Source organism: Panthera uncia (genome assembly GCF_023721935.1).
Source record: "Panthera uncia isolate 11264 chromosome D3 unlocalized genomic scaffold, Puncia_PCG_1.0 HiC_scaffold_9, whole genome shotgun sequence".
Taxonomy (NCBI): domain Eukaryota; kingdom Metazoa; phylum Chordata; class Mammalia; order Carnivora; family Felidae; genus Panthera; species Panthera uncia.
This window is the reverse complement of record NW_026057587.1, coordinates 286,028-298,344: the sequence shown is the minus strand read 5'-3', so window position 1 is coordinate 298,344 and position 12,317 is coordinate 286,028. Positions and strand designations below refer to the sequence as shown.

The window sequence follows — 12,317 nt, the reverse complement described above, 5'->3', positions numbered from 1 at the left end:
TAGAGGTGGCTACGTTCCAATGAAACTTTGTTTCATATGGACACTGAATGTGCGTTTCCTATCATGTTCATTGTTTTGAATACTCTTTTCTTCAACCGTTTGAAAACGTAAACTTACGGGGCTCCCAGGTGGCTCGGCCGGTCGAGTCTCCCGACTCCGGCTCGGGCCGTGGTCTCGTGGTTTGTGAGTTCGAGCCCCGCGCTGGGCTCCCTGCGGTCAGCACAGAGCCTGCTTCGGAGTCTCTGTCTCCCTCTCCCTCCCTCTCTCTCTCTCTCTCTCTCTCTGCCCCTGCCCTGCGGTCTTTCTCTCAAAAATGAGTAAACGTGAAAAATATACAAAAATGTTCTTGGCTCTCAGACCGTACGGGAACAGGTGGTGCGCTGGCCTGGGCCCGGCGTGACGTCCAGGGTGGACGGACCCGTGGCATCTAGCCTGTGGTGTCCCCGGGCTCTGCAGGGTGCGGCGATGATGATGGAGAACAAGCCCATGAGCCTGAAGCTGATCATGACCTTGGCGTTCAGCACCCTCGGAGAGCGTGCCTTCATGAACCGCACCGTGGGCGAGATCATGTGGGGCTACGAGGACCCTCTGGTGCACCTCGTCAACAAGTACCTGCCAAACATGTTTCCCTTCAAGGGCAAGTTTGGGCTCTTTGCGGAGGTAAGTGCGGCTCGGCCAGCAGTTCGGGGGCTTGGGTCGTGTCCTCCGTTGCCACGGTCTGGAAGATGGGTCAGCGGCCTGCTTTTCGGGCTGGCCGGGGACCTGGGGGCATTGGGTTGTCAAGGGCAGAAAACCTAACTCAAAGTGGCTTAGGACAAGCAGAGAGTTTGCTGGCCCATCAGACTGGAAACTCCAGGCCTGTGCTCAGGTGCGGCTGGACGCTTGCGGCTGCCGGTGGACGAACGGAGACCGGCGGCCGGGCAGGCGGGTCAAGAGTGTTGACCCTGACGCTGCCCCGGGCTGCCTGCTTCCTCTTGATCTCGACCCCTGATAGTCCGGTAGGGATTGGGCTCCTGAGCCCTGGGCCGACGGACAGCCTGACCTTGGGTCCCTCAGCCGCGGGTTTCAGCGAGCCCTCCGAGTGGCTCCAGCCTCAGCCTCCCCTTTGGGCGCTGCTGCTCTGTGTTGGGGGGCGCGGGGGAGGCAGGCTGGGATTCCGCCCCTGGCACGTGATAGACACTCACTACGTTTTGGCAGGTCCTGAGTGGGTGGGTAAGCTGGCAAGTTTGGGGTTAAGTGACATGATTCCTTTCAAAGCGTCTTATAGACTCGTAAACAAGTGAGAATTATTGCGAAGCGAGTAGCAGCCACGTAATCTATGTTTGCGTATGACGGAAACGCCGAAATAACATCCCAGCAGTGACTGTTCAGTGTTGGTGTGGTGTCTTCATAGCCTTCAGGGATCCAGAGTGTTTTCCTACTACTCTGCTCTCCCATCCTTACGGTGTGGTTTTCGTACTCCAGATTACCACATGGTCCCATGTGGCTGCCAGAGCGCCTGCGGTCGCACCCACCCTCCGGGAAGCAGAATGGGAAGGAAGGAGCGGTTGGGGATGGAGAGGGAGGCAAGGGAGTTGAGGACGAAGCAACATGACCCAGCTGTCTCCTTCTTTGGGAGGGAGGAAACCGATTTCCACTTGCTTTCCCTTGGCCAGAACTTCGTCAAGTGGCCGCGCCTAACTGCAAGGGAAGTGGGGAAACGCAGCCGAAAAGGCTAAAGGCCGCAGCTTCTGCGCTGATGCCCTGAGTAAGGTTTGGGTTTTGTTACGAAGGAGGAAGGGGAGGCTTCTAGATTTCACCCCACGGTCACTCATTTCTTTGTGTGCTTTGTGTGTGAATTAGAAATCTGTTTCTAGGAAATCTCCTCAGAGTGCCAGAGCCTGGGGCTTTCTGTCCAGAACCTGCTCGATAACAAACATTAGGTCCTGTATCCGTTAGGATAGACCAGGTTATGCTGTGTAATAAGCAGCCCCAGAACCTCAGAGGCTCGAAACAGTTAAGTTCGCTCCTGGCTTGTATGCTGTGTCCAGTGTGGGTGACCAGGGGGCCGTCTGCTGTTTTTGGCCACTTCAGGGACCCAGGCACCGGGAGGCAGCAGTGAACAAGATATCGAGGCCCCTGTCCCCTGGGTGAAGCGGGGAACGGCCTCTAAATAAACGGGAGTGATCGAGGGCCGGGCCCCGGGGCCTCTGCCCCTGTCGCGAGGCTTAAAGACGCTGTTCTCTGTCCGCAGCTGAACAACTCCAATTCCGGGCTCTTCACCGTGTTCACGGGGGTCAAAGACTTCAGCAGGATCCACCTCGTGGACAAGTGGAACGGACTTAGCAAGGTGAGGGCAAGGGGCGGTGCCCTCCTGCTCGGGGGCCGGGTGGGAGCCACAGAGGCCACCTGTGCTGGGCTCCTTGTTTCTCTTGGAACTCCGGAGCGTGTTCCTCTCTGGAGTGGAGACCGTTCTCGAAGTCGGGGATTTTGCCTGTGGTCGGGGTTCAAGTAGCTCTTGGTTCTGAACGGGCGGGTGGGGAATAGAAGCTCTACTTATGTAGCACCTAGTGTATACCAGGAAGGGAGTTCTTTCTTTCCTTTTGTCGAATTTACAAAACCACTTCAAAGAGACTACGCTGATCCTATAACCACCCATTGCATTAAAAGATATAATTACACTAGGAACACGGGAAGACGCTCACATTAAAAAGATAAGACAACAGAGGGGCGCCTGGGTGGCTCGGTCGGTTAAGAGTCCGACTTCGGCTCCAGTCAGGATCTCACGGTTTGTGAGTTCGAGCCCCGCGTCGGGCTCTGGGCTGACAGCTGGGAGCCGGCTATAAAAATTAAAACCGAGAAACGACAAACCAGTAGAGACAGATTAAGTGCCCCTTGCACCGCTCCACACGCCGGCCCCCCTGCTCTGGGGCACAGCGGGGAGTCCACGGTGTGCAGTATGGGGTCTTCCTGTCCTCCTCTGTCCCTTCCACGCCCGCGTGCAAGGTGGGTGTGCTCCTTCGAACGTGACGAAATGCGTTGGCCCGCAACTTGCTGTTTTCCACCTTACTTGCCTTTTCTTGTTATGGATGCAAATGTTGTTCACACCTGCCAAGCGCTCACCGTGACCTGGGGGCCCCAGCGATCCCCCCCCCCCCCGCCCCCCTGGTCCATGCCCGGAGCGGCCAGATCACCATTTGCAGCCGGTAACAACCCTTCCCAGCGGAGGCTCTCCGCCTTCTCTGGCTTGTGTTTTCAACGCACAGATACGCGGGTGCACACAACAGAGGGCCAGAAGGGGAGGGGTCTGTTTTGTTCTTTCCAGGCCTCACTTCCCAGAGGCGGCTGCTGGGTTGAGATCGCCCCCTGGGGGACGGGGGCACCATTATGATTTTAAATATTTTGCTTACCGTAGATGTTTCACAGTAAATACGGTAAATATTTCACTTACCCCCTCCCTTATCTGTGTTCTGGTGACATCCTCTCTGAATGGTGAGGATGCCAGAGTCTCACCTCTCACCTCCCTCCTCTCCTGCTCACTGTGCCCCTTGGAGATGGGGGTGATTTTACAGATAAAGTCACCGAGTCCCCGGGGCAAAGGTGCCCGTTCGAGGGTCCGTGTTAGCGAGCGGGGAGCCACAACCGACGCTCTCTGGCTGTCCGTGCGGCCGCCCGCTCCCCTCCCCGAGGGGACCGGCTTCTGGAATGGAGTGGTGGGTGCCCTTCTCCCCGGGGCCCCGTGCGGTCGCCGCCCCAGGTCGGGTGTGGTCATCGCGGAGCTCAATGGGCGCGTCCGAACGCTTCCCCGCAGGTCAAATACTGGCATTCTGACCAGTGCAACATGATCAATGGGACGTCTGGACAGATGTGGGCGCCGTTCATGACTCCTGAGACCTCACTGGAATTCTACAGCCCCGAGGCCTGCCGGTAATTGCTGGGACATCCTGGGTCATCCTGGGCCTTCCCCGGGCAGCGGAAGTTGGCTTTGTGGACGCTCACGGCCTAACCGAGTGGCTTTTCGCGTGTGCTTGGGAAGCACGTTTGGCTCTTTGTGTGTTCCTGGGCCCTTGGCACGGTCCGGAACCCTCTTTGGTTACACCGTGAAGGGCCACACCCCTCCTGCACCCCGAGAGGCTGCGGGCAGGGGTCGGCATGCTGGTAAGGGGCAGGAAGCCATCAGGTCCCGAGGGCTGGGAATGGGGTGAGCACTGGTTCCCTGCGGCATCCGTCCAGCTGCCCTGTTGTCCATTTGGATGCTCAGATCGCTAGTCGCGCGTCCGACAGCCTCTTTGGGCTCCAGAGTGTGGCCTTGGAGGCCCGGTGGATTCTGGGGGCCCCAGTGAGGGTGAGAATAGACAGAGCTCTCCTCTGAGAGACCCCTCTGCTGGAGCCGCCTTTGCTGTGCCTCTGTTTACTTTTTAAAACGAGAAATTTCAACCCAGAGAAAAGCCGCAAGCAGGTGCCATTTCCCTCAGTTTTGGCGGTCATTTCTCTCCTGCCCCATCCGCTCTCTCGTCACTGCTCAGCCCCCCGGGACCGTCCGAGAGTAAGTTGGACGCCTCAGTACCTCAGGGAGCGTTTTCTAAAAACAAGGACGTTTTCTTGCGCGACCACATTACCGTCATGAAAATGAAGAAATCTAGCGTCCACCTTAACACTGTTGTCTGGGCCGCTGCTGTCCCCTAGGAACGCGAGTCCTGTCTGCAATTTTAGATTTTCTAGTGGCTGCGTTAAAAAAAAGTAGCAAGACGGACACGAAGTTAATTTTAACGATAGGTTTTATTTGACCCAACTGTACCCAAAACGTTACCACATTGGCCTGTAAGCAACGTCAAATGTTACTGAGATGTGTTACTGTTTTTTTAAAAAATTTTTTTGTAACAAGCTGTAGAAATGTGGAATGTGTTTTATGCTTACGGCGGGCCACACCCAGACTCGCCCCATCCGAGGGGCGTGTGCGACAGATGGCCTCCGTGGACAGCATGGTTGTAATCCAGAGTCCATATTCAAGTTCAGAAGTGCCTTCGAGAAACACGGCAGGGAGAACAGGGTGGGGGACACGGTGCCGCTGGCTGAGGCCGTGGCGGCTCAGTCACCACGTGTGTGCAGAACTGAAGCTGATGTGTGATCAGCCCGGGGAGGCCGGATGGAGGAAAAGGACCAGGGGCAGGAGGGAGCACGTCTGAGCCACAGCCAGGGGGCCCGTGGGGTGCTGTAAAGGGGCTGGACCCCAAAGAGGCCTTTGGACCGTCGTGAGAACAGCAGATCGTATTCTAGATAAGACTGGAAGCAATTGATGGGGCGCCTGGGCGGCTCAGGTGGTTTAATGTCTGATTTCAGCTCAGGTCATGGTCTCGTGGTCTGTGGGTTCAGGTCCCGAGTCGGGCTCTATGCTGATGGCTCGGAGCCTGGAGCCTGCTTTGGATTCTGTGTCTCCCTCTCTCTCCGCCCCTCCCCTGCTCACACACTGTCTCTCTTAAAAATAAACATTAAAGGGGCGCCTGGGTGGCTCAGTCGGTTAAGCGTCCAGCTTCAGCTCAGGTCATGATCTCGCGGTCTGTGAGTTCGAGCCCCGCCTCGGGCTCTGTGCTGACAGCTCCGAGCCTGGAGCCGGTTTCGGATTCTGTGTCTCCCTCTCTCTCTGCCCCTCCCCTGCTCATGCTCTGTCTCTCAAAAATAAATAAGTGTTAAAAAAAAATTAGAAAAAAAAAATACTGGAAGCAATTGCACTTTTTAAAATGTTTATTATTTATTTTTGAGAGAGAGTGTGAGAGGGGGAGGGGCAGAGAGAGGGGGAGACACAGAATCCGAAACAGGCTCCAGGCTCCGAGCTGTCAGCACAGGGCCCCACGCGGGGCTCGGACCCACGAACCGCGAGATCGCGACCTGAGCCGGAAGTCGGACGCTCAACCGACTGGGCCCCCCGGGCGCCCCGGGAAGCCATTGTGACTTCACGTGGGGACGTGACTGTGTTCTTATTTTAAACTGCCATCTGCTTGTGGAGACCAGATGGGTGTGGGCGGGGAGGCGGGGGGAGCGATTGGCAAGCCCCCGGCTGAGAGACGGAGGCAGCTGCTGGGACCTGGGGGCGGTGGGGGGTGGGGGGGGGTGGCAGGGCAGGTGGAGACAGTGCAGTGAGGAGGGGCTCAGCTGGGGTCGCCTTCAGCGGGACCGGTCTAGCCGCGACGTGCGGGACGTCATCCTGTACCCCGTCTGTCCCCCACAGGTCCATGAACCTGGTCTACAAGGAGTCAGGGGTGTTCGAAGGCATCCCCACCTATCGCTTCGTGGCCCCCAGCACCTTGTTTGCCAACGGCTCCATCTACCCGCCCAACGAGGGCTTCTGCCCCTGCCTGGAGTCTGGGATTCAGAACATCAGCACCTGCAGGTTCAGTACGTGCCTCTCTGCCTCTCGTCCCCCGGGAGGGTGGGCGGGAGGGTGTAGCCCGACGCCGCCAGGCATCTCTCTGTCCCTACGGCCCCCGCCGTCTGTCTAATCTCTGGCCTCTTTACTCTTGATAATTCCATTAATTGGCCGGAGATAAGGAGGGCAGTAGACAGATAATCTGAAAAAGCAATACGCCGCGTAGATTAGTGGCCGTCGGCACGAATTCCCACAACCTTAGGGGCCGAGAGCGACAGCGAATTTATCGCCTCTGACGGTGCGACGCAGGCCTCCCCAGGCGAGGGCCCAGATGCCCGCGGGCTGACAGCTTCCTGGCTGGACACTCGAGGGGGGAGCCACGGGCCGCTGTGCCCTTGGGAGGCCCCCGGGATCCCTTGGTTCCTGGCCCCCGTCTCCAGCCTCACCGCCAGCGACACCACTTGTCTCTGGCCCCACGTCCACGATCATCTCTGATCCCACATCTCTCCTGCTTCCCTCTTCCAGTTTGAAGACCCCGGAGACCATCCCGGGCCCCCCGGGGGGTAATCCGGGCCACACGCCCTGAGTTAAAGGCTAGCCGATTAGCAGCCTTAATTCCACCTGCGTCCTTCGGCCCCCTTGGCCGTGGGGAGGCTAACGTTTTCACGGGCTCCACGGACGTGTTTGGGGAGGGCCTCGTTGTGCCTGCCACACCAGGAGACGTGCCTTGAGGACGCGGCCTCGTGGGAAGGGCCCTTTGTCCCATGTTGGGAGGAGAGGAAGCCTCTGCTTGTGGATGGAGCAGTGAAGGGGGTCCGTCCTCCCTCCCGGGACCCCGCCTCCTCGCGGTCCGGGCCCCTCCCTTTGGCCCCCGCCACGTCGCACTGCCGTCACCCCACGTACCAACTGTTCCCCAGTCTGCCCCGTGCGGTTGCTCACCACTGGCCCCACGGGGTTACGTAAATCGAAACGGGTTTGAATGCAACCGGGTTGAAAAGGTGGTGCCTTAGTCGCACTGGCCGCCTTTCGGATGTTTACCACCCGCGTGTGCCTGGTGACCTCCGTACAGGACGGCCAGCACAGAAGGACGACACGTTCGTCGTTGTGGAAAGGTGTGTTGGATGCTGTTCGAGAGAGCAGCCCGAGGGACCTTTCCAAAACACGGATTGCCAGCCAGCCCTTTGCTTCGAATGTCTAACAGCTCCCCCGTGACGTATGCCGGAGCCCTGACCCTGGTCTCCGTGCTCTGCGGGATGTGGCCCGTGCCAGCTTCTCTGACATCGTTTCTTCCTCTGCTTCCCCCACCAACTAGTCTTCAGCCCCGTCGTCTTCTCCCTGTTTCTAGAGTCTGTCAAGCTTGGTCCTACCTCAGGCCCTTTGCATCAGCTGTCCCCCTGCCTGCAGAGTCCTTTCCCTAGATATTCACGTGGATCTATGTGGATCATTCCCTCCCTTCCTTTTGGTCTGTTCAGATGCCACCTCCTCCACGTGGCCTGCCCTGATTTCCATGCTGAAGTTGCCCCCGCCAGCCGCTCTCTGTCACTTCACCCTTGATTGCGTTCTTGGTGCTCGGCACTCCCTGAAATCCCTGACTGCGTGTTTTGTTTTATTTACGGTCTGTGTCCTTCACTAGACTGTAAGTGTTCTCGGCAGGGCTCTGTCCTCAGCTTCTAGAACTGTGGCTGGTGTGAAGCATTTGAAGGTACGGGTGTGTGGGTGTATCCTGCACTTAGGACACTGGGGCTCAGGGCTGGGACATGCCTGAGGTCACACGGTTGGTGGGACAAGAAACCACTCCTCACATGACTGGGTCTTGCCTCCTGGGGGCCTGTGGGGGGCCGAAGCCGCATTTCCAGCTGGAGATGGGGATCCGAGAGGGGTGGTTTGCAGCAGGGTTTGTGGGAGGGAAGGACTGTCTGCGGGTTGGACGACGTCCCCAAGCTCAGGCAGAATGGGGTGCTTGGTAGGTGACAGGTTTAGAGCTGGGGGCTGGAAATGCCCTCTGTCGTGGCCTTGTGTGAGCCCCCCTGGCCTTGCCCTCTGTTGAATTCTTCCTTCAGTGGGGTCCGTGGGCATGGCTCCAGAGATCAGCTGTCGTCGGAAGCTGCCTTCCGCCCCGTGTGCCAGCTCGGTTTTCTTCCGGGCTGGCTTTGCTGCCAGGTGGGCTCTCCCCTCGGGCCCCAGGCTCCCCTGCTCCCCTCTGGGGGTCCTGCACAAAGGGGGCCACAGAAGACCTCCTCATCCTGCAAAAGCTCCCAGGGTTCACCCTGATCGGTCCACCTTGGATCCACGGCCAGCTGTGACCCAATCACCGTGGCCAAGGGTTATGCCGATTGGCCAGGCTGTGTCACATGCTCAGCCCCTGATTCCGTGGGTGGGGCCAGCACTCGCCTAGCCTGTGAGGGGCGGGCTGGTTCCAGGGTTGGGGTCTAGGTTGCAGAAAAAAGAGTGGGTGCCCGGCAGGCGCAGACCGTATGTCCATCCGCTCGGGAAGGCTAGGGACGAGGTTGGCACGGTCTCATCTTAGCACATCTGCCCAAACGACCTCAAAAGTGCAAGGGAATTTTAGGGGCATCCGGGTGGCTCAGTGGGTTGAGTGTCCCAGTCTTGATACGGGCTCAGGTCATGATCTCCCAGTTCGTGGGTCGGAGCCCCAGGTGGGGCTCTGTGCTGACAACGTGGAGCCTGCTTGGAATTCTCTCTCTTCCTCCGCCCCACCCCCCCCCCACCAAATAAATAAATAAACTTAAAAAAAAAGCGCAAGAGAATTGAAACATAGGTATAAATAAGATTTCTCCCTTTTGTGTTGAAATGAACACGTGTACCGAGAGGTCCCCAAGCAACACGTGCAGTTTGAAATTCCACAAAGCGCACGGACCCGTGTAACAGGCACCCGGACTCTCGGCTCCTCAGACTTCTGTGCTGTGTAAGGTCCTCAGACTTGCTCAGCAGAGCCTCTTAGTCATAATCTGTGGCGATCCTGGGCTTCGGTCTGGCTGGGGGCACCACAAAGCTGTAAATGGCTGACCACTCATTGCCCGTGCCGTTTGGAAATCAAATAGAAAGGGTCACGTGCATGTGTGCTTGCCAGGAAAAATCAAGCGTGCTTAGCGTCCGAAGCAAGTGATGGCACATTGGTCTCACCCACTTTAGGTTTCCCCAGGCTTGGATGCACGCGGGGGCTTGTTTGAGATTTGCGACCCTCAAGGGCCTGACGAGGTGACTGCCCCCCTTACTGAGGGTCTCGCTTCTGCCGTCTGTAAACATGGGGTCCTCGTGTTTGCTCTGGTGGTCTCCTTTCACGGCAGAGATGGGAGAATGGGACATGAGGTTTTCCGAATTGTGGGATGTTGTCTCTGGGGGTGGGGTGCTCAAGGTAGCTTCGAAGGTCCCAGGAGGTGGCTTTAAGTGACATTTGCCAACGTGGGAGAGAGGCTTCGTGCTTTCCCAGTCCCTTACCCTCCTTCCAGGTACCCCCAGCAGAGTCTCTGTCGGTGCTAAGAGGCCTTTCCAGCGCCCATCTTTTTTTTTTTTTTTTAATTTAATTATTATTTTTTTTTTGCATTTATTTTTGAGAGACAGAGCACAAGTCAGGGAGGCGCAGAGAGAGAAGGAGACACAGAATGTGAAGCAGGCTCCAGGCTCTGAGCTGTCCGCACAGAGCCCGACGCTGCGCTCGAACTCACGAACCGTGAGATCATGACCTGAGCCGAAGTCGGACGCTCAACCGACTGAGCCACCCAGGCGCCCCTCGCCCATCTGTCTTTTTAAAAGATTTTTATTTTTTTTATTTTTTAAAAGTTTATTTATTTATATTGAGAGAGAGTACACCAGCAGGGGAGGGGCAGAGAGAGGGGGAGAGAGAATCCCAAGCAGCCTCTGCCCTGTCTGGACGGAGCCCACTTTGGGGCTCAGACTCACGAACCACGAGATCATGACCAGAGCCAAAATCAAGAGTCAGACACGTCACCAACTCAGCCACCCAGGAGCCCCTAAAATTAACCATTTAAAAATGTTCAGTCCAGGGCTGCCTGGGTGACTCAGTCGGTTAAGTGTCTGACTTCGGTTCAGGTCATGATCTCACGTTTCGTGAGTTCGAGCCCCGCATCGGGCTGTCTGCTATCAGCACGGAGATCCTCTGTCTCCCTCTCTCTGCCCGTCCCCACCCCCCTGTCAAATTAATGAACATTTTTAAAAATGTAAAAAAAAAAAAATGCAGTTCGGTGGCATTTAGCACATTTACAATATTGTGCACCTCCCGTCTCTGTCTAGTTCCAGAATGTTCTCATCCTTCCGAAAAGAGACCCATACCCATTACCAGCCACTCTCCATCTCCCCTCCCCCGGCCCCTGGCGAGCTCAGTCTGCATTCTGTCTGTAGGGTTTGCCTCTTCTGGATCCTCGTGGGTTTTTGACAGAGACTCATTCTTTTCCTCGTCAACTCATTGTCCGTCAGGCCCTTTGTACGTTGTCCTGAGCATACGAGGATGCGTTGGTGTTTGCCTTGCTCGATCAGTTGATGGGGAGGTTCAGCCTCATGTTTCTCAGCGTCTCCGATGATTGCCGCGTTGCCTGCAGAATACAGCCTGGGCTGCTTGGCTTGGCGGTCGGGATACCCCTTCCCCACCCAAGTCCAGATCTGGCCTCGACTTACCTTTCTCTCCTCAACTCCTGTAATTCTCCTCCACGCCCTGTCTGCTCCATGTGCATTTCCCCACCTCCCCGCCTTTGCTTCTGCCAAACCCTCCCCCTGAAATGTCCTTCCCTGGCCTTCCCTGCCTGGCGTATTTTAACCATCCTCCTTTCCTTCCTGTGACCTCCTCACCCACGTCAGCAGCTCCTCCGTTCCCATCCCTGGGACACAGGGCTCGTGTCTTCCCAGTGCCTGGCATCGCTTGGGCACTTGACAGGCATTTACAGGCCAGATGAAGGGATTCTCTCTGTCTAGTTATTGTCGTTTGCATTTTGTCATCATCCGCGGGCTCTGTAGGCAGCGGCTCTGTTTCATCCCGTGAGCCTGGCACGAAGCAAGCCTTGGACGTGCTGACGCTCTCCCTTGTCTGATGCCCCCCCCTTCTCTCCGCCCCTCTGCCTTCTAGATGCACCCTTGTTTCTCTCCCACCCTCACTTCTACAACGCCGACCCGATGCTGGCAGAGGCAGTGCTTGGCCTCCACCCCAACCCAGAGGAACATTCCTTATTCCTGGACGTCCACCCGGTGAGCCCTTGCCTGTCAGCCTGTGGGGGGCGGGATGCCAGCTTCTCCCCCTTCCCTCCCCCCAGGCACTGAGCTATTCTGGTGGTGGGGTAGGGGGGTGATGGGAAGCCTGGCTTTCCTTGGCATTGATAGCTTCTGGAATGCCAAGCTGTCAGAAGTCCCTACTTTGCCCTGACTCCATAGTTCAAGGGATTCATTATTTCATCACAAGGGAATTGTCTTTCTGAAAGGACCATAAGACAGTAAATCAGTTAGAATTATCAGCATAGGAGTTAGCCAGAAGAGCCCTCTGACTGTGCCAATATGTCATAAAGATGTCTAGGTCCCGACAAGAGCCTGGAATATCTTGTAGATAAGTTGGGTTCTGGGGAATTTGTCCTCTGTGACATTCTGTCTGCAGGTGGGGACCAAGAGAAGAGGGTAGCAGGCCCACAGAGGTGGCCCTCCCGTGGGCCTATCTTTACCTGATTGCCTTATCTCCTAGTATCGCTGTCACTGTAAAAGGTGCCCATTTGGACCTGGCGGCCTTCACTGTTGATTAAAAATCCTGCGGGTTTCTGTCTCCTGCATGGACACTCGTGGCCTTTTTTCAAACCTCTTCTGCCTGACACTGTTCCACGTCATTTCTCTGCGTACCCCTCAGATTTTCGGAGCTCCTGACTCCGTTCACCAGCCCCTGGCACTCCACCTTCTCCCCCTGCCCCGCCCCCCTCTCTTTTCACTAAGAACCCAGGCTGGTTAAGTCAACTGTCTCTCT

General features: G+C 56.8%; 1 protein-coding gene across 8 annotated transcripts in view; it reads left to right on the top strand.

Annotated features, from left to right (window-relative positions):
- Positions 1-12,317, top strand: part of SCARB1 (scavenger receptor class B member 1) — a 500,386-nt gene that overhangs the window by 474,193 nt on the left and 13,876 nt on the right. For all 8 annotated transcript variants that reach the window (XM_049620662.1, XM_049620666.1, XM_049620664.1 and 5 more), the window contains 5 exons: positions 457-660; positions 2,234-2,329; positions 3,791-3,906; positions 6,206-6,372; positions 11,442-11,560. In XM_049620662.1, coding sequence (XP_049476619.1) covers positions 457-660; positions 2,234-2,329; positions 3,791-3,906; positions 6,206-6,372; positions 11,442-11,560 — 702 coding nt within the window. The remainder of the gene's footprint in view (positions 1-456; positions 661-2,233; positions 2,330-3,790; positions 3,907-6,205; positions 6,373-11,441; positions 11,561-12,317) is intronic.